Source organism: Convolutriloba macropyga, chromosome 10, assembly GCF_964194025.1.
Source record: "Convolutriloba macropyga chromosome 10, txConMacr16.3, whole genome shotgun sequence".
Classification (NCBI taxonomy): domain Eukaryota; kingdom Metazoa; phylum Xenacoelomorpha; order Acoela; family Convolutidae; genus Convolutriloba; species Convolutriloba macropyga.
Genome location: NC_134477.1, coordinates 28,199,466 through 28,222,454, shown reverse-complemented (window position 1 = coordinate 28,222,454; position 22,989 = coordinate 28,199,466). Strand labels below are relative to the sequence as shown.

The following is a 22,989-nucleotide window of genomic DNA, read 5'->3' as shown; positions in this document are numbered from 1 at the left end:
ATGAGACAGGATGTTGTAGTGCTTAAAAAACTGAGCATGCAATTAAAAAATGTTCAACAATTCCAGAATCAATTTATTTTCATTTACAGTAGTTAAACCTGAATAAACTCCTTAACAACGCTAAAATCATGAGAAGCGAAAAAAAATTTAAGCTAGCGCAATCAAGTTATGTTACCTAAACATTTAAACATTTTTTATTGGCTAAAAATTGCATAAAGTACTGCATCCACTTTCAGTTCAAGAAATCCAGTTGAGTAATCCACAATTGAAACCCACATTAAAAAGGATTTCAAAAATTGGTTTTCAGATTTGGTTCGATGGAAATTAGAGAAGTCGATTTAGGAAGACCAGGTTTATACGTTTTATACATATAGTCAGTTTTTTCTCAGTATTTTTCATTCAATACAATTCTCGTTCAGTAATTGTTCCGACCCTCTTGAGGGGGGAGGAACAATATACTCAAATGGGTTTTTTTTTGTTCCGTGAATTTTCGCCGCTCGATATATTCATCGTAGAGAGTTGAGACTGGTATCATTAGAAAGCTCGTCCAGCGTAGAATATAGAATTAAAAAGATTTTTTTAATTTTCGTTTTCTACAGGGAGTTATCGAGGTTTAAACTTCTGAGAAAAGAAGAGTGAATTCACGTTGTTTTTATTCACATTTTCCGGAATTTTTGCCTAAATTTTCGTCAATTTTGCTAAAATCTGTTATAATTTTTAAGAATAGTGTCGTTGATTTTATTTTTGAAGACGAACAAGCATTGTTGATTGTTTTGATTTAATTTTTTTGGTCAAAAAATCTGGATAAACATTTCAAAATTTAGCCTTTTTCATCAAAAACAGCACGAAATAAGCTACTTTAGTCCACTTTGATTAAATTCGCTGACAGTACACCCGCAAACAATACTCATACAATCTTTGTAGACTCAGAGGGGTGCTCTTTCTACTTCAGAGTCCGCTGAGAGTGCACTGTAGTTAAAACTTTGCCGTTTTTTGCTAACTTTACTCGTTGATTATCAAAAATGCAGAATTTATTTTGAGTTTTCAGCTAACAAATTATCTATATCTACAACATTCGAAAAATCAATTGTTCCTAACGGACAATAAGTATTAGCAGGGCTAGTTTTGGGCCATTCTTGGACTGTTACAATCCAAAAAAATCGGGTTGTAATCAGTCGGTCTTTTTTTTTTTAAAAAAGTTTTTTTTTTAATAATAAAGAACAGAACATATCCAATCGAAGCTCAGGCGTGATAGGTCCAACCAATTCGCTTGCTAAGCAGCTCTAAGCTAATGCATTTAGTTTTTTAATTGAAAGTTTATGGTCGTTTCTTTTTTTAAAAAATAATAACTTTTCAATAAAGAATGGCTTAATTAACTTTTCCTCTATTTTTTTTTAAATTTGTTCAACTTCCAGCTTAGTGTCAGCAAAGAAAGACTGCTTCTTCTTTCTACTGTTTTAACATTTATTCTCGGTTGCAGTTTTAAGCCAGAAGTTATTATTTTCTGGCTTCGATACTACAAGATTTCAGATTTTTGTTTGTTTTGATATTTGCCAGTTTTTCACGTTTTCTAACTTTGTCACATTATCACATTATTGACAGTTCTCATGTCACCTTATTAGCATTCAGAATACGGCACAATTGAGCATATTAAAATCCTGAAAGACATACATCATCGTTTTAAAGGCCTCGACGCCTCTTTCTTGAAGAAATCAATTGAATTTTTTAATTTTGTCTTTAACTGTCATTTATACTTTGTCGTTTCGGTCGTATGAAATCTCTGTATAGTGATAGCTTTCATTGGCTTTTCATGGAAGAATAGAAGAATCGATATTCTGATATTAGTAGATAGCTGATGGCTTTCTTGACTTTGAAAACAACCGTTTTCCAAAATTAAAAAAAAAAAACTTTTTAACTTCGCAATTTTGTTCTTTTTATGTTTCTTTTTGTTACCTAATCTCGTTAGTTAATTACAGGTCAAATATGACATTATGGGTGTCAAGGGAATAAGAGGGATTGGTGTCCCAAAATCTTTTTTTTAAAGAATTTGTTATGACCTTACTGGCTTCGACACCGGTTTTTCACAAAAAAAAGTAAATTAAAATGATTTTTGTCATATTTGACGTTCTTTTTGTAGATGCAAGAAATATTCTGGACAATTACAGGTCTCGAGGGCTTCTTTTTTATGAATAAATCACCCTGTTTAAATAGCTTTTTTTCTAATTAATGCCTTTCATGACATTGATTGTAATTTTGTTTCGAAAAAAAAATTAGAAGTATTACATACTTTAGCACTTCGCTTTTTTGTCTACTTGTTACCTAGTCTTACTAATGAATGGCCAAGTACTACATTATAGCTGTTTGAAGAAAGCGCAATCAAATGTATTTTGAGTGCCAAAATTTGGCTTGACGGTTTTGACAGCGTTTTCTGGCAAGTTTCAATTGAAATTTTGTTTGTTCTTTGTTGTTCTTTTTAGCCGCTTTAAAAAATGAACAAGGACAGGTCCTAATACCACTCTATAGAAGCAGTTGTAATCGTAAATTTGTGGTTATATTAATTGATTCCTAATGGTATTTATTACTTTGAAGTTAACTGTTTCAAAAAAGTGAGTTAATTTTTTTACTTTACTGTTTTTGTTCTTTTTTTTGTAATTGTTACCAAACCTTTTTATGGACTGGTCGCATATGTTTTCTGGTGATTTATAAGTTATTTTTGTTTAGTTTCAGATTTATTTGACGGTATGTTGACTTTGTTTTTAAATTTAGTTTTTAAGAGGGACATAAATTTTTTGATGTAATTAATGTTTGTTGTTGTTGTTGTTGTTTGATTTTGCTGTTCGTCTTGACTCGCTTTCTTAATATTGACATATTGCAGCAATCTAATGCATCAATTTTTACTCCACTGAGTTATTTGCTTTGGAGGCTATCTTATCGTTCATACAGAATTTTTTGAAAAAGACTTGGGCTTTTTTGGGATTCGCAAAAAACAATTTTTGGGTTTTTCTATCTGTTCCTCATTTGGTAGACAATTATGCCAAAATTGTGGATGGGCGGGGTCGGAACCTTATGTGCCATCGCACATTACCGAGCCGCCTTGTTCATTTTTAGATGCAAGTTTTAAAATTTGTTAAAGTATATCTAGAAATATACAATAATGCAATGGTTGAAGCTGATGCCTCCCACAGGTTGATTTAAAATTGTGGAGCGAAATATATAGGGTCTAAAGTCGTTTTAACTTTTCATAATAAACGGCTGTAAGTTATGGCAATACTAAATGAAAAAAAATAATAAAAGTACTGATTTTCATAGCTGTTTTCGCATTGTTGACTTTTTTTTATTATATTGATTTTCACACGCCAGCGAAACAAATCTAATCTCATAATTGCATTAGAAATTTTTAGAAACCTTTCAGGATTATCTTACTTGACTCGAACTTGAGCTAACTTACGGCTTTTACCATTATAGTCAGCTAATAGTTGGTTTCACGACTCGAAGAAGAGTATTGATTTTATCGAGGGTTTTCTTTTACTCGAAGTAGTTTTTGTTCAAACGACGTTTTAACCTAAAAACGACTGTGAGTAAAAATCCCATGTGTACTAGTTTCGTTGGAGCGAAAGAAGTGTTTTGTTTATGTTATACTTGAAGCAAACGAGTTTTTGATTTCAAAACTTTTCATGAGAGAATGGCGCATATAATATACATAACCGTGTTTAGCCGTGTTTTGTCATCCATTTGGCTCATTATTTTTTTTGCATTAGTTTAGTTTTATTGTAGAAATATTTTACGATCGACGCTGCAGCAAAATTTGATCGTCTGTAATTGTTATTAGCGATTTTTAAAGCTAAATAATCAGCATAGAGTTCTAAATTGTCTCATTTTTCTTAAACTTCATTTGTTAATATTTCTTAACATTTTTTTGTTAACTTTCTTGTTCTTTCGGCGATTGGGTTTGTTATTTTTGTATCTCTGAGCTGACTTTCTTTGTATTCGGTGTGTATGATGGCTTCCTGTTATTAACACGTACCTTAAATACCTCCTCTTTTCTGATTTTATCAATTGTTAATAAAATTTATTGGTATTTGCATTTTTCCTTAGATTTTTTTCCCATTTTTTGCAGCTGATTTTATTTAACATTTTGAAGCTCTAAGATCTATAATTATGAATTGATTTTCTGATTGGCTGATGTTTTATTTCTTTGGATTTTTTGGGACAGAACTTGTTGGAAAGAGTGGAAGTATATTTGTTTATTCGCGTCTTCTCGCCTATGAAGATTAAGCGAACAGTTTGGATTTGTCTGTTTCAGTTTAGTCTTCCAGAAGTGGGAAAAATCTTCAAAGTCCGACTGGAACACGATGATATGGCAGTGCATCCCACAAATTGGCATGTAAAACAGGTTAACAGATTTTGTTTTCTTCTCTTTCTCGGATAAATTCTCGGATATATATTAATTGAAACCAGTCTGTGTTTAACTATTTCACAGCTGAAAATGCACAACGCTGAAAAACAAGAGTTCCTCAAGTTCAAATTTGACCGATACTTGTCAAGGGACTTGGATGACGGGGCTACAGCGAGGGAATTGCCCGCTATCAGGCCAGGCGAATACTGCTTACCGGGTGAGTAGACTGCCTACCCTCAAGCAAATAGCGGAAAGACAAATAAATAAGTTTATTATAGCTGCGGTGTCCTTGGTTTTTTTGCAATTCAAAGAATTTGAATTGTATTGGGGCGCTGTCTTTTTTACGACTCGAAGAGTATTGGAGAAATCCTTTTTTTAATCAATTTTATTGGAGTGATTTTTGAAGAGGGAAATGAAACGCGTGAAAAAATTTGGAGTGATTTTGGTGCTGAACAAAAGCGAAGAGTGTAGCGAAAAGAGAGTGGTTTTTGTTCATACAGCTGTTTTTGAGAGAGCGAGAAATTGATGAGTGAAAAATTTTCTCTAAGCGAGCGAAATTTTTTTGTTCACGTGTGGCAATTTAAAGCATTTTTTTCATTTATTTTGGTTAAGAGGTTTGGTTATGATTTTGTTTTAATTTTAGGCTGGTTTTGGTAGTGCTTTGAAGGTTTTTAGGAAATTTATGTAAATTTTATGATAATTCGGCGGTTTTTAATGTGTTTTGCTGATTTTCGGGCTAATTTTTGCGTTTTTCTGACGATTATTTTATGTTACTGGCTCAAATGGGCATTGAAGAAACACTTTCTACTTGAGCAAATTTTTAATAATATTTGGTTACAGTTTTGTGGGTAAAAATCATTTTTTTTGTTGAGAAATATGACAAAAAAATGGCGAAAATTGGAACTATTTTTCTTAATTTTTTGTAGTTTTTCGTTTTTTTTTCTGTTTTTAGCTAAGTTTTTTAGCCTATTATGACTTGCCTATTGTTTTGCGAGCATCTGGATACCCTATTGGCTGATGGGAATTTTTCTTTGGAATTATATGCTTTTGAAATTTTAAAAAATTTGATAACTTTTTCCAGTTTTTCAGTGAAAGTTGTTTTTAAGAGCTTTCTTTTCATAATTTAGCCTAAAGTATTTTTTTAAAAATTAACTTAAGTGGTTTTAGTAAGTACTAGTTGTTTTGATGAAGTTATTTTGGCAGAGATCGTTTTTACGGGATCTCAATTTATAACAAAATTTGATCAGATTTTTATCATATTTTAACAGATTTGATTTTATTGTCTTTACTTTTTTGCTTCATGGTTTTGTTTCAAGATAATCATAAGTTAGTGAAAGCACGTTTTGTTTGATGAGTGGTTGGATGGCGTTTAAACAAAAGATCTGTTCACACATTTTCATGATTTTTGAAGTCAAATTGGAGTAGTGGTTTTGGTCACGCCGAAACAGGAAGTGGAGCGAAAAAGCGAGTGGTGAACTTTTTCGCTCATAATTTAAAGTAGAGTGAGAAAACTGTGTTTGAACAAAAATTCGCTTTCTCGCTAGTGGTTTTTTGTTCACATACGGCAATTTCACTTTGATTTTTACTGTTTTTTCGATTTTTTGGATTGATTTTTTTTCTAAAGGGTTTTCCCAATCCATTCATAGTCCGTTCTAGGTCTCGTTTTGTGTTTTGCAAATGAAAACTTTTTGAATTGTACGTCAGGACTTCTCCTGCTGTTTTTTACAATTCAAAGAATTTGAATTGTATTGGGGCGCTGTCTTTTTTTTTTTTTAAGATCTGTTCACACATTTTCATGATTTTTGAAGTCAAATTCGAGTAGTGATTTTGGTCACGCCGAAACAGGAAATGGAGCGAAAAAGCGAGTGGTTTTGCGGCGTGAAATTTTTTCGCTCTAATTTTAAAGTGGAGTGAGAATACGGTGTTTGAACAAAAATTCGCTTTATCGGTAGTGGTTTTTTGTTCACATGCGGCAATTTCACTTTGATTTTTTACTGTTTTTTCGATTTTTTGGATTGGATTTTTTTCTAAATGGTTTCTCCAATCCATTCATAGTCCGTTCAAGGTCTAGTTTTCTGTTTAGTCAATGAAAATTCTTTGAATTGTACGTCAGGACTTGTCCTGCTATGTTTTTTTGTTTCGTCGTCTGACGCTCTTTTTCGTTTTACACTTGTTCACACCTCCAAGCTGAAAAAGTCAAATTTTTTGAATGACTTCTTCCTCTCACTAACTGCTTTTGCGCTCGTGACGTCATTTCTCACTCTCTCTAGCAAACGTTTTTTGCGTGATTAAATTTTGATCATAAGTGACTTACCTCACTCAATAAAATAAATTTTGCACTTTAAAATTTAAGTTTCTTTTGAATTAGTTTAAGGTCAAAGGAACCTTATGTGTAATAAAGATCCCTAATGAAAAGACTTCTGCGCAATGAATTTAAACAAGCTTTCTTAATTTATCGTTTAATTTTTTGCATAGCATTTTAAGCGGCGTCGATAAATTTTTCAACTTATATCTGTATCTGTTTCTATCTCTATCATACGGCACGCAAGTCTATTCTTTCGCAGCTATTCCGGCAATCTGTCGGCTATGTTTATGTGATTCGGAGTTTTTATAGAACATATATAGACATCGAACTTAGCTTCCCAGATTGCCTTTTCGAGATCTTAGTACGGTTTTCAGGTAAAACTAATATGTTGACGTATTACGGCTGTACTAAGTTTTCTATGCTCGGGAAACCTGGGCTGAAACAATATGTTCTAATTAAAAAACTAAGTTCGATAAAGAAAGAACAATGAGTGATGGTCGACAACAAACATCATTTCCTCAAGTGGCTGCTGACTTTGACTGATTAGTATGATATTGATCTGCATTTGTTTTGTTGCATGTTTAATTTGCTTCACAGGTTTTTTACTATGGAAAATTGCGTAATCGCATCATAAATGTGCACAGTTCCTCTTCTAGTGATCAACTACGTGGTGGAGGTGCAGACGGGTGACTTGCCCGGGGCAGACACCGAGGCCAATGTGTACATTCAACTCATAGGCACTTGGAGTGACAGTGGGAAGAGGACTCTCCACAGGTCCAATCAGGACATCCCATTCGAGCCAGGACAGGTAAAAAAAAGCGTGATTACGATAACAGATGCTGCGTGAGAATTTCTCACAATATCATCATCGCAAAAATGGGATCAATTTTTTGAATAATAGTTTATTGGCCTGTGCTTTTTATGCCTCCCGTTTGATAATATAACTGAAACATTCCAATTCTTTGTTCAGCTGGACGTGTTCCGGGTGGAGGCAGTGCTCTTGGGTCCCCTGAAGAGTGTGATAGTGGGTCATGATGGACTGGCCAGGGGTGCAGGGTGGTACTTGGTCTCCCTCACTGTCCGGGAGAGAGAGGAGGACATGGATGACATAGCCAGCCACTTCAAATGCGACAGGTTGCTTTGTTTTGCCATCATATATTTCAGAAAATTTTATAATGAGCACTTTGTTGAAATTACTGTTCTAGCGTTTCACGATTTGCAATGCGTAAAGTTACAACTACCGATGAGGTGATTTGACTACTTAAACTATACTTTCTCTCGTAAATAACTCTCAAAAATTTCAGCATTGAAAAAACTGCTTTTCCAAAATATTTTCAGTACCCATTAGATGGCCTGATTTACGTGACATCTGCACCAGAGTTTTTCGGCCATAATGTAAATTTTAATTGTGACAGAGGTTGACTGAGTGGGGTGACAGATCACACTGAAATTTAAGATAGAAACAAACGAAAAACATTGTAGTAAATTTAGTTAGGTCAAATGGAGATTTTCAATAATGCTTTACAGCTTCATGCCTCAAAATGAACAAATTAAACTATACGACCGGAAGGTTACAAAAAAGATGAATAATTTCGTTCTTTTTCTCAAAACTTTGTTTATAAAAACATTTCTAACCGTCTTTCTGTTTTCTGCTGGTTAAAAACTATTGTACACAGCGATTTTTCTTCGTATCAAAACCGTTCTTGGGAAATTGAAGACGTCAGGCAATTTAGAGCCTTCAAAAATGGAACAATCAAATTGATAATGTGAAACTAAAATCAGAAAAATGTGTGGTTTTCTAAATTCTAGAATTGTTTTTGCAAAAAACTCTTCTCATTTAATCAGGACTAACCAACTGAGTATTTTCAAAACCTTGGAAACGTAAAAAAGACAGTGTCAGGAAACGAACATCAAATCAACCAAATTCAATATTGAAAAAAAGGAGGAGGTCCTTTCTCATCTTTCATATTTGTATTGTTTGTAAGGAAAGAGCAGATATTTCGAAGAAATTTTATCTAGTATAAAACAGTTGAAATTATAATTAATTTGAAAGTTAGGGAGTTCATGGATTGTCATGTTGAAAATAATAATACCGTGTTTTTATTTTTCTTTGGGAGTGAGAAAATTGTTTTTCACTTCTCTGTATTTTGAAATTGCTCTTCGAACTGATCTTTTGCAGTCTTTTGGCATTTCTGTAAAACGAAAAACTAAATTTGTTGTTAATTGTTAAGTTCTTTATATGAAACCCAAAAAAACATTGGAAAGAAAATGAAATTTTTTTATTTTCCAGTATTCAAAAAAGTTATAAAACTTTCCTATTTCGTAAAAAACCTCAAAATTACTGACAACCAACTTCGCTGAAATTTAAACAAGAAGGTCTACGAACAGTTTTCGACGTTTTCTTACATGATAAAATAACTAGATGCAGATAGGATAAACTTTCAGGAGTTTTCAAAAGTTAGAAAGTTACCTATTTTCGAAATCTTTGCAAAATATTGCGGTGTGGAAACTATTCAGAACCAAAATTGTGTTCTTTATATCTAGCTATTAACAGGTCTGCGTTTATTTCATAAAAAGCGAATGAGCGGTTCATGCTCAAAAAACATCAGATATGACAGAATGTTTCGAAGTTAATCAAATGTTCTATTCCGGTTTTAGTGTCAGTTTTACTAATACCGATACAAATACCCCAACAAGTCCACACTTTTTTTTAAAAAAAACATAACTATCGAGATAAAAAAGAACGGCGAGGAACGTCATCTAAATTATCGGAACTAAAATGAAATTTTAACTTTCTTTTTTGGCGGCGAAGTTTGTATTTGTAATTAAGTGTACATGTTTGTATGTATGTGCGCACCTGTTAGGATGTATGAATAGGTGTATTGGCACTATTGTGATTGTGTGTGTTGTGTGTGTGAAAGAGAAAGCTAGTCAGGGCGAGAGAGTTATTTGCTTTAATTGTTAGGAGCAAACAGATGCAGAGAGCAAATACCAACTGAAATCTTAAAAAATTGGAAACGTACTTAAGTTTTGCTACAAAATTCGGATTTAATGATACCAATGCTGAGCTTGTATATCTTTAAATCTCACTGAAAACAGGTCTCCGAGATTTTGAGAGATTTTCTGTCCTCTTAATCTCATGAAACATAAAAATGACAAAAAAATTGAAACCCTTCAAAAATTTTATTTCAAGTTTTTACCAATACAGTTGACATAAAAGTCCAATTTTAGGTTTCCAGTAAAAACAGTGTCAAGCCATATATAAATGATGACGAGTTTTGAGTAAGGATTGAATGTCAAGAGGAGAATTTTGTTTGTGGTTTGGTTGGTTAGTTTGTAGTTGTTTTTTGTTCTTTTATGTTTGTGGCATTTGTGTATGGGAGAGGGAGAATCGTATAGTTGTTGCGATTGAGATAGTGCATTAAGTTGTTAAACACAAATGGCGGCAAAGTGTACAAGCTGTCAAAAGAACCCAGAAAAATATGCTTGCTACAGCCTGCGGCTTCAAATGTGTCATATTGCAAAACTGTTTTCAAAATGTTGCTTGATAACGCTTTCGAATGATTATGAAAACTTATTTGTACTGTTTTTCTCATGAATTGTCAGATTTAAAAACAAATTCTAAAAACTTGAAAATGTTAATCTTCAACGTTTAAATGTCAATAATAAAAAATACATTTACTGATGCAATTGCCTCCATTAATCTATACCTAGTTTTTCAGAAAGAAAATAAAAAATAGCTAAATGAACAGTGACGAACGTTGAGCAGTGACCATTTGACAACAACAAAATTTTAAAAAATGTTCCTTTGTTGGTGTTGGGCTTTGTGTTTCCATGTTGATGTTTGTTTGTGGAATGTTATCTTTGGGCTTTGTTGTATAAGTTTTCTTTGTCTTTCCGATTGTACTGCACTTATCTTTCTATAGTTTGTTTTTGAAAAAAAGAAGGCATTTTTTTGGTTCAACCAGTACTATTCTGCAAATAATTTTTTGAAATGTATATAAGTTGCTTTCGAATTCCACCAACGGTTTCTCTGGCAGAATTTAATAATTGTTTTTGCGAACTTAAGAGTTTCGTTCGGTTTTTCTGTGCTCGGAAGAGACCTCTTGATATATGTAAGACATACGAGATCCTATCCTGGTTATAGTAACATTGTAAATCAGCGCTGAATCACAGTTTTCTCAGTCTGTAATTTTACTATGAACATATTATGATCATGTTACTTTTTAACCTCTTCAGACACAAATCATAGTAAAAAGGCTCTGTACAGTCCAAAAACACTCTGTACAGTCCAAAATTAAATTCTTTTTTGTCATGCAAAGCCATAAAAGCTTTCTGAAAATATTCTGGACAGTTCTTCAAATTTTTGAATAGCAGTGTTTCATACATTACTACTATTTATAACCTCCCTGGCCTGGCAGTTTACTTGCAACTCCCTACCGTAATACCATTAATATGTTTGCATTTCCAGTCCAAGTTGCGCAGAATGTCAAGCATTTTCAGAAGACAAGCATTTTCCTGAAATCCACTAGCTGAAAAACGTTGCAATCTGAAAGTACCAAAACAACCTAAAAATTAACGCGGTTTCTTTGGCAAAAACAGTTAAAAAGACAGAGATTTTTCTTCAAAATTAGTAATTTGGTGTTTTGGCAGGTTTTTTACGGTATGTACTCTGGTTTCGGACTGGTTTTTGGACAGTAATGTGTCGTTGTACGGATTTACATGCTTTTTGCTTGCGTTTCTGCCGTACCGTTATATACGTTTGTCAACTTCTACAATTTTCGCAAATTTCATTTTCACTGTGATTTCTTCTGATCAGAAAAAAATCAACGCAGTATGTTCAGAAGGGGTTAATGATAAAAACATGCAACAATTGGATCTGGGTTTTGTCTGTACATAATGAGAGCGGTGAATTTTACTTAGGATACTCTGATTCAGTACTGATTTAACGTTTTACTGTTGGAATATCATGAATCAGAACTGTTTTACTATACTAATTGATCCGGGTACATATATCAATTGTTGCAATTGAACAAAGACGAAGTCATCCCGAATGACCTGAGATTAATTATTGAAGAGAAAAAAATTCGAGAAAAAAAATCAAATTTCAAAAAGAGCCCTAGAGAAAACATTTAAGTATAACACAGTTGGAAGGAAAACAATTTCATCTGAGTTTTTCTAATTCCATCAGTATGAGATGATAATCGAACTCCACTTAGTTAAAGCAGACGAACTAATTATAAATTTTAACGAGAAAGAATATATCTACTTTTTTGCCTCTGAATTATATGACCGAAAAATGTCATTGAGGCTGCCTGTTGAGTTCTTTGTTAGAACAAGTGAAAACTAAAAGTTTCATTTTATCAGAAAACAGTCTAACTAGCAACAATTGGATCTGTGTTTTGTCGGTACATAATGAGAGCGGTGAAATACACTTAGAATACTCTGATTCAGAACTGATTTAACGTTTTACTATTGGAATATCATGAATCAGAAAACTTTTTTGCTCTGCCACTAGGGTTACTGTACTGATAACAATTGAAACAATTGAACAGAATTGAAGTCATCCCAAATGACCCAAAATTAATCATTGCAGAAAAAAATCTTTCTCTGTCCACCATCATGTGCTTATAATCGAACTCCATTTAGTTGAAGCAGACGATTTTTTAATAAGTTTAACGAGATGGCAAATATTTAATTTTTACGTATGAATTATGTGGTCAAAAATTCATTGAAGCTGCCTGTGGAATTCTCTGTTAGAACAAAAGCAAAAGTTTCATTTTTTTCAGAGAACAGTCTGATTAAAGATATGATTAAAAATGCTTCTAATTTTCTCGTTGATTTTTGTTAGAGTATACAATCAAGTGAAAAAATTACGATCAAAAGTTAAGAGAGCAGTGGAGAGGACAAGATTGCATTTGATTAAGAAATTGTGATATCGCAAACCCCAACGGTCCCAAAATTTACTTTCACTATAATGGTGTTAACTGAGAATCCACATTATCTGCTATCAGTTGCTCATACATTCTTTTCATTAGCAACAAAAGCAGAAATTCAATCACAAAATTTTTTCATGCAGCTAAGAATTGCCAAAATAATCAAGAATCTAGAAACCCTTATTACGGCCCGTTCTGTATTTTTTCTAGATTTTTCGGTAAAAGAAACTAGTACTCGCATTTTGCTGAACAAATTTTAACAATTGCTGAATGTGATCAGATTTTTATTGGCTATTCTTTCTCTGAAGTAAAACGTTCAAAATTTTGGTTCCATAGTTCTTAGTTCGTCTTGAATATAATCTGCTGAGCTAGAATTTCATCCTCAGTATTTCAAAATATTTTTGGGGGAAGAGAAAAATTCCGGATAATATTGATCTTCATTTTGATTTGCCCTATCAGCGCTTTACGAAAGAGTATTTTAAAGAGAAATTTGTTGTTAGTTTATTGTTAGCCACAAGGCCAATGTATTACCTTTTTGACGCTTCATTATTGACAGTTTGATACTTTTGTTCAATACTTTTTATACTATCAGTAAGCTTGCAAAAGCTGGATCTAATGCCGTGTGACTCATCGGAATAGGACCGTTTGTTATCGACACTAATGCTTTCTAACTTTTTGTCTAGTTTAGCAGACGTGACACTCCGTGGAAACTATCATTAGTCTCTTTAAGATAACTAATTGTTTTTATCTGTCTTCTATTGCTTAGCAGAAGAACTTTTAGAAGGATTCCGTTTGTTACACTCCTAGGAGTAGGTTTTTGGCCAAATTTTGAGGCCAAATTTTGACTACCCGTAAAACTCTTTTTAAAAACAAAAAGATTACAATACTTTTGGAAAATAAAAAAACAGTTACGACCTGCTTTTTCACCAACATCGGGACGTCCTTTAATCACCTGGAATCTTCATGAGTCTATAAGGACAAAAAAATTGTTCTGGGACCAAAAATTTTTCTCTATCAAAAGGCAAAACTCGTTTGTTAGATTAGCGATACTAGATTGGAATGAACTACCCAGCGAAATTAAAATCAAACAAGACAAAAAAAGTTTCCCCAAGCAACTTACAACTTTCTTCTCCTCAGCTTACAAAAGGAACCCTTTTTTGTGGAAGGTTACTTGTTCAACATGGCGTGACTTTAAATTTGGAAAATGAATTAGAACTACTGTTTACTGGTTGGGTTGACTTTATAAAATTAATTAATTTTTATTTTGAGATATGCGACATAATTTGAATTTAACTCAAGTTTTCTGTTATAATATGGAAATATTAAATCCATTTAAATAATTACACTGCCGGACTAATATCAATTGTACTCGTTGATGTGGATCGGAATTCAGTGTTTTTTTTTTACTTTTTGTCATTCGCGTTTATGTCCATGATGGCATGAGAAGCGTAATTTTCTTGAAAAGTCTAGCTGGCAGGTGTTTAGGGAAGTGGGGAACAACCATTTAATAATTTTGAGATCTTGGACATTGCATAAGAATTTCACACTGAGCTACGTGGTATTGTTTTTTGAGAAGACAGTTGGTCGCCCTAATAAGGAAGATTACAAACCCACATTCTATGATCCGTTATGAGTAACTAAAGTCATAATTTTGTGTAAACCAGTGAGACAGGTCTATCAATTCAGCATAACAGCTCATTGACTCACGCAGGGAGAGGGGGACATAAACTGAAACAACGAAAAAACGAGAAAAAAAAACTGATTTCCCACATTGTGTTTTAGATGGCTAGATAGTTCAATGGTAGACAAGAAGATAGAGGTGGAATTGTTCCCTGCCCCTGCGCAGAAGAGTGACCTACTTGTGATCAAAGAGATGTCTGATGTGTCCAGAGAGGGAAGTGCTCAGTCCAGACCTAGTGCCACTCCAGATGCAGGTCAGTTACAGCATACATGACAACAGAACCCCATAATATTAGGTTCAAAAATGCACGAGTGAATAGAATTATGAGTTGAGACTTTTGACGAGGTGAACTGAAAATCCGAACCAACAGTAAGTTATTGAAGAGCTCACTGTAAAGAAAGGCTGAGCTCAATCAAAGCTCGCTATAAAAAATACAATCGATCAACTCAAATTGTGATATCGGGAAGTTTATAGACTTAAACAAAAATGCAGAATTTTTGTGGTTTGTTATGTTATTCGCAGTTACTTGAGAGAATTTTAATCATGGGTTCTTATTTGCAGTTCTGAGTTCGAAAAGATACTCTCACGCTTGGCATTTATGGCAAGTTATAAAAAGTTTATCCATACCTAGTAGCCTTTTTAATTTTAAACTGCTAAAGGCTGCAGATACTTTTGAAATGGTACATTTGAGGCCCCCATAAACTCAGAGATGAATGAAATTTTATTAATTCTACACATTTATCAATGCTCAATATCATAAAACTACCCGTACCGAACCTCCAGAGTAGATCAGAGCTGGAACAGAGTAAATTCAGAAAAACTCTCAGAGCTTGATCAGATTCTGATCAGGTCACTTTTTACATTTGACAGAGTAGCTCCAGAGTTTAAGAAGGCGACTTCACTTGACAGTAGAGATCCCATAGTAGACCAACTCTGGGCTATCCTTGACAGAGCTGGCTCAGAGCAGACCTACTCTGGGACAAATCTTGACAGAGCTGGATCAGAGCAGACCTTTTCTGGGACAACTCTTGACAGAGCTGACTCAGAGCAGACCTACTCTGGCACAACTCTTGACAGAGCTGGCTCAGAGCAGACATACTCTGGGACAACTCTTGATAGAGCTGGATCAGAGCGCACCTACTCTGGGACAACTCCTGACAGAGCTGGATCAGAGGAGACCTACTATGGGACAACTCTTGACAGAGCTGGATCAGAGCAAAAACAACATCAGTTCAAAAAAAACACTGAAAAATTTTAATTTTCAAATTTATTCTTTAATAATTTTTTTGGTCAGGTTTATTCAGATAAGCATCAGAACGGGCGAGCAAGAAGTGTTTTGGTCGAACAAATTGCTACCACTCAAGCTCAATTTGATACAGTTAATTAGGAGATATCAATGAAATCGTATACTGAAACCTCGGTTTTCAGTTTCAATTGATCCTAAAGTAGATACTCTTAAAGCCCCCATTATATCAACCTACTCTGGGTTCTCTTCTGCCAAGATAAGCTCCAAAGCAGACGTACTCTGGATAAGATAAACTCCAGAGCAGACGTACTCTGGGTTCTACTCTGGCAAGATAAACTCCAGAGCAGACGTACTCTGGGTTCTACTCTGGCAAGACAAACTCCAGAGCAGACCTACTCTGGGTTTTCTCTGTCAAGACAAATTCCAGAGTAGACCTACTCTGCGTTCTACTCTATCAAGACAAATTCCAGAGTAGACCTACTCTGTGTTCTACTCTGTTAAAACAAGACCCAGAGTTTAGAATCTCCCACTCTGGAGGTGCTCTGTTCCAGTTCCGTTAGAGCACCGAACAGTGGAATTACCCTGCTCCAGCTCTGATCTTCTCTGGAGATTCGGTACGGGTATAAAGTTTTCCCAAATTTAGCCCCTCCATTTTTGCGCTACTAAAATGCACTAAATACTACTAACTTTGCGCTACTAAATCAACACCAAAAAAAGATATTATGAACCACAAAAGTCATAAACGATTTTTATTAATCATGGTTCAATTCGATTTTTACAAACATACGATGGTCATAATTGCAATCATACTGAACATAAAGATAAAATAAAAAAAACAAGAAGCAAGAATATGAAAATAATCAAAGCACTATCGTGCGTCTGAGACCGAAATACAATTCTCATATATTTGCTTTCATACTAAGTCATCTATGGAAATGTTATGTGTACAAAATGACATTAGGGTCTCAATAAAAAAATTCCGCAGTTCAGATTGTTTGTTGTAAAACTGGGCAAATTTTTTGAAAGAAAATCTAATTTTCTGTGTTTAAAGTCAGCTCACTTGCAATTAAATCGAAACGAAACTTCAGCTCTGTTGTTTTTTCTTAATAACGGTTCCAATAATGGTCGGTTTTTCTCACGACAGTGGTGTATCTCAGCACTTCTTTTATCAATTAGGGTCTCAATAAGGCAATTAAGTTTTTTGAACAAGTTAGCTATTTGTGCAAAAAATATTTAGAAACAAAGCAACGTATTCCGTGTGTTACAACAGCTCGTTCTTCAGTTCTATTTTGTTTTTTCCTTTTTCTAAAATTTAGTTCTATATCGTTATCACAAATGGCCAATAACATAAAAGGCGAAATTTCCCCGCTATATATCAAAAAAAAAAAAAAAAAAAAAAAGAAAACATTGAATTCCAAAATGTTACACACCTAAAAGTGTCAACAAAATGGCAATGTACAAGTTCTAAAATACATAAAACAATAAGAAAATATTTTATTTAAAATGTTTGGAATACTAAAAACATAAAAATAAATATATTAGATAATAAGGAAATTAAAAACAATGAAAGCTTAAAAAAGGTCCCGCAACAGATCTCTGTATTCCAACGCCTTTGGGTCCTTCAGATATTCCTTGAAATAGAATTCTTTCAAAAAACCTTTGATGTTCTTAACATTATCGAGTTTTTGTCTTTGTTCATATGGAACTTCATTGTACAATTTCATGGCTTGCAGCATCAATGATTTATCGAGGAATTCCGAATTACTTTTCACAGCCGGATAAATTTTTCCCGTTCTCGCATTCTGGTTACAATTAGAAGTTTGCAATAAATTGTTGTTACTAAAAGCTGGCAATTGTTTCCTAATATATTTCAAGAAAAAAACCATACATCGATATTTGAGAAGGAATTCAACAGGCATGATTCTGTTTTTTATTTTTAAATCAGTCGAGCGATCATACTTTTTTCTTTTGAAACACACTTTAATTCCCCAATTAAGTTGTTTTTCTAATGTTATCATGAGATTTTTTCTGATACCAACGAGCATAAGAGATGAGTATTGAATGTGACTTAAAACAAGAGCGTTCAATAGTGTTACTCTAGTTTTTATAGGAAAACAGTTCCTTATATCTTTCAAGATTTTGATGCTGCACGCCATTCTGGAGAGTATTCTTTTGATCTCTTCTTTAAAATTTAATTTGTTGTCTAATATTATTCCTAGATATTTTACCGATGAAGTTTCTTCTATGTTCACATTGTTAACATTTAGATAAGACGGAGTTCGTGCTTTTTTTGATGGAGCAAACACGATATATTCTGTCTTCTTATTGTTCATCATTAATTGATGTGATTGGAAGTAATAACATAGTTTTTCAATATTTTTTTCCAAATAACTTCTGGCTATATTTTCATTAGTATGAGAAGAATAGAGGAAAGTGTCATCGGCGTACTGGATTAAATGTCATCGGCGTACTGGATTAAAACATGTCAATTTTTGTAAACTGTTGTCGTAAAGGAATTTTAGCAGCGTACGTACTTGGTGTTTCATTGGTGACGTATTAGAAACGCCAACTTTAACAAAAAAGGGAAGTTTAGATATATGAATCTTTAGAACCATAAAATTCAAACCTTGTCCTTATTGTTCATATAGCAATGTATAATTTTTGCAAAAGGTTAAATATATGGATCTCTGAAAACATGGTGGCAAGATTACACTGTAATAATCCCAATATCTTATGTAACTCAAAGTGATCTTAGTTTGGTTACTAGGAATGTTCAACCCTGGTACCAACGGCTATTCGATTGACGTCCATTTCAACATTGTTTTTCTGTTTCCTCTTAAAGTTGACCGCTGAGCTAGCAAGTTTAGAAGATTAATTAAATCTTGAGATATTCTTTTCCAGATCATTTATCTTTTCATTGACAAACTTTACTCAAAGTCTACTCAGTGACAATACCTAAGTTCCCTAAAATGAAGGATTTTTTCTGTCAATAAATTTTATTTATGCAATGACTGTTTTTTGGAGACGCAATTTATTTATTTTTTGATTTCGTATTCTTTTGCCGTGAAATAAGAATACTGTATAAATAAATTGTGGGAAACTTATAAAATTGCGTATCCACAAAATTTAAACGACAAAAGAAAATTTAGGAAAATAATTTGAATTATTATTATTACATTTTAATCGGAATTAGAGCACAGATTTTATAAACGGTAAAGCTTATTGAGAGATTAATTTCGGTGTTTTTTCAGGGTCGACTCCTTTTCCTCTCGGAGCAGAATAAGGTTTTTGAGCTACATTGATAACTTGAATAATTTTAAATTTCCGGGCTCTTTTCTGCTTTTCTGTTATTGCCCCCCCCCCCCCCCGAAGATAATTAATCAGCAAATACTTTGACTAGAGCGATAAATAAATAGATATATGCCGATAAATTAATTACCTAACTATTCATATCAATGCAACTCTTTTTGTCACAATTCCTTTTCATATCATCATTTATTCATCATTTATACTAAGTGCTTTCAAAGCGACTAATCTCAAATTAAACTGGTTTCTTAATTATAAAACTTTTGTAGCTCTGCATTATTTCATGACCTTGATTTTAATAGCATAGATAGACCCTAGCATGATTTTGACAAGAGGTAGTATATTACTCAATTAGTCTGCTTGTGACACAATTTTTTCATCTTTTTGGAATGTCTTCAGGAGCCCAGTGCTTTTTAGTTTTTCACCTCCCTATCTGGTCTTTCCCCTGCTCCCTCAGCGCCTTGACTTGTATCCGGCTGCTCCTTTTCCTTGCTCTGTGGGCAACCCATCGCCACGAATTAGGTGGATGCAGCACCAAATAGTTGATATTTGTTTCACTGAACCTGAAATAAAAGGAAATTCACTCTTAAACCTATTGGCTTTTTTAAGGTTTTTGTCCAGTCCTCATCTTAAAATCTGTCCCTTTTAACAAAATCTATGCAAAAACTCGATGTTCGCAAAAACTCGATGTTTGCACATGATGTTCGCACGCTTTTCTGGGAAAGTTAAAAGGGAAAGATTTTAAGTTGCGAACTGGACAAAAGCTTAAAAATGCCAATAGGTTTAAGAGTGCATAAATATTGGCCTTGCTACTTCGTCTACCAGAGTCGGGTTCCGATGTTATTCTTGCGAGATCTTGTTAGAATATTGCAAGATTGTGCATAATCTGGCCAGACTTTTTTTTGCCAAATTTTGCAACATTAACGTTCGAAATATATACGAAGATGCCAAAATACATACAAAATACAAAAACTTTTCTTCAAAAATCAAATATTAGCATGAAAATCATATGCCGCAAAGGATATTTTAGATCACTTTTATCGTAAGAAACATACGTGTAAATGCTGTTGACAAATAGAATTATTTTCAGAGAAATATAATCGACAATGTGATTATGTAATTCCCGAAAAAGCAAAAGAACACTTCTAAGTGTTTAACTTGTTTTCAAGTTGTCTTTGTATTGTTCAATGGAGTAGTAACGATTTATCCCTAACTAAGTAAATTTAAGTTTTGTTTAATTTGTCCGTGTTTTTTTTTCATTTCGTATATCTCTTAATATACACGGAACTATAACTCGTACAACTTCTCCGTAAAATGAAAGATGATGCATCAAACTATAGAGGGAAGAACTCGATTGGAAAGAACATGCAATTTTGCAAAATTAACATTGTCTTGAAATATTGTTCAATATACACAAAATTCTTTAAGGTATCTTTTAATATAATAATAATAATAATTAAGTCCGGTCTCGACCAGGGTATTGAAAATTTTTTAGATCAAAATTACATGGAGCACATACAAATATATCGCGTTCAGGTACCAGCAATACAATTCAATTTGAATGCGGAAATTCAATGATACCACATCTCAGAAATGCTTTCGTTTTGATGTTTATTGTTCCGACCTACCTAAATATTCACCATTCAATCTCTTTTCAAAATAATTTTTATATATATATATATATATATATATATATATATATACGAAAAGAGTGAATTTTGAGTTAACTCAAAATATTGGTACAGGAAGTTGGTTTTAATGATTGTTAACTAACATAGCCGATTAGTGAAACAACTCTAATGTTTCTGATTCGAGCAACAGTTTTGAGACTGAAGCATTACTTAAAAAGAGCTCAATAGATACCGCAGTTTTCAATTACCCTGATTTTCAATAAAACTATGATGCACATCAAAGCTCAGCTCGGACGAATCAATGTCTAGTGAATAAAATTGTGAAAAGATTATTAGCTTTCAATGAGTGTAAAAATATAATCGTTAATCACGAAAACTAATCTTCAATTTTACTTGTACAAACAATTGGTTTAAAACGTGATATTCTCTGATTAATAAAATTTGTCTTCTGATTAGTTAGATTTTTCTGTTTCATCAAAAATGTTTTATCAAATTGATTTCTTTCCTCTGAAATTTGTGCTTGAATCAAACCTGTCGCCGAAGTTTTTAATTTGCAAAAAAATTGTTTAGAATTTGCAATGAAGTGCATCGGAGTTTTGGAGTTTTCGTGATCATTTTTCTTTTGTATCCATTTAGTTAGTGAACGTTTTTTCTCTTACTTTTTGATGAAATTCGTTGATGTAGCATTGAAATATATCTTGCTGCTGTCAAAAACTGAAGAATAGGATCCTTAAAAGAACTGGTAACCTTGGTAAATTTTTCATATAATTTGAGATCTCATTTTGAATTTAACTATCTCTAGGGAAGTGATTGTTGTTGAATATGAGAAGCTGAATATGAGAAACAAAAAATAGTTCCGGGACGTATCAAAGACTTCGTTGTAAATTAATTCAATGAAATCATTGTAATCATTAAAAAAGTTGAACCCAATAGTGCTAGAACAAGGCCACAACGAAACGAATGTAGCTTAAAGACTGTGATCGGTACAAAACACCTCTTTTGTCCAAAATGACTCTCAACGGCTAATATTTATGCGCTCTCCTTTTTTAAAATTCAGTTTACCTTTTGATCATGTTTTTTGTTTTACATTTTAGAATCTAACCGAATATGCACTATTTGCACACGAAATAGGAACACTTTGAAACTTCGAAAAATTCTTTCAACTTCTATCTCTGAATTTGTTCTTTTTCCGTTTCAATCCCAATGTGCGTCAATTGGGTCAACTACGGCTATTTTCCGGCACTTTGCCGGCTATGCTCAGAATCTTTGATAAGGATGATTTTTAGAAGAACTGCGAAATTGATGTTTTTATACGGATCCGTGACTTGAATAAATTTAAAAAAACTGGATTTTTTTAAAGCCCTGACTACGTGTTTTCGGCTCATGTTAACTCCTACTCAGGAAATCGTGATTGAAATATACGTTTGCATATAGCGAATTATATTTAATAAAATAAGATTTAATTAAACAAATAAAATAATTTTACCTGAATTCAGTTGTTTTTACTCTTCACAGCAGCAGATTCAATAAAAGCGCTTCAAAAATTGTTGTTTTTTTGAAGTGAGAAAGCTAGAAAAAATTTGAAGAGGTGCCTTGAAGCGTTCAAATTGTGACTTAATTAGCGTATGTAAAATGAAAATTGCTGGTTATTATCATCAATTACAGAAACAACTCAATAATGCCAACGACAGATTTGAGCGTTTTTGCCAATTTGATGCGAATATTACAATTCCATGCAAAATTTGACGTGATGCAAGTTTGAACAATTTCTAAAACAAGTAAAAACATTGTGCTTAGTTTGCTGAAAATAATCCTGCTGAACTTCGAGGAAAAAAATGAAAAGGTTTAATTTGGTTGCTCGATTCAGCATCGCATTGATTTTCTCTTTAATCCTCAATTAAGTATCCTTTCGAATTAGAATTTACTAAATTATCATTACGCTAATGCTATCATTTGAAACTATTTATTTTGAAAATTATTCAAAATGATAATCCGTATTGCGTGTTTAGTCTTCGTACAAATTGAAATGATCAAAATGAACTAACTGTAAAAGCCATCACTCACTATAGTTTGTAGTTTGTCACACTTGAGAAGAGTGAACTGCTGCACACATTTCAGGTTTTGTTACGCAAACTATTTTCCACGATGCAATCAAAACGACCACAATGTTGACCTTTTTAACAATATGACAAACTTTTTTGCATCTTGCCTATGCATCATATCAGCGCAGCTAATTCTGCAGAAAACATTGTTCCGACAATAAGTAAAATTTTTATATATAAAAATAAATGAACGCACAAATGCATCATTAGATCGCCAAACGCACAATTTGGTCGAGTAAATATACGCAATTTTAAATATGTTTTATCCGCGCCCATGTTTTACGATAAGGCATATAAGCGTGTGTGGACAACATTGACACTAGGAGAAACTAGTTCAAATTCGCTCATAATCGAACATATCTGTCACAATTATGCGCAGTCGTTCA

At 33.2% G+C, this 22,989-nt stretch overlaps 1 protein-coding gene across 1 annotated transcript in view; it reads left to right on the top strand.

Moving 5' to 3' along the window:
• The window catches only part of LOC142347977 (lipoxygenase homology domain-containing protein 1-like), a 322,517-nt gene that overhangs the window by 55,124 nt on the left and 244,404 nt on the right, over positions 1-22,989 (top strand). The window contains exons 12-16 of the mRNA XM_075399144.1: positions 4,304-4,393; positions 4,481-4,613; positions 7,358-7,509; positions 7,672-7,835; positions 14,420-14,571. Coding sequence (XP_075255259.1) covers positions 4,304-4,393; positions 4,481-4,613; positions 7,358-7,509; positions 7,672-7,835; positions 14,420-14,571 — 691 coding nt within the window. The remainder of the gene's footprint in view (positions 1-4,303; positions 4,394-4,480; positions 4,614-7,357; positions 7,510-7,671; positions 7,836-14,419; positions 14,572-22,989) is intronic.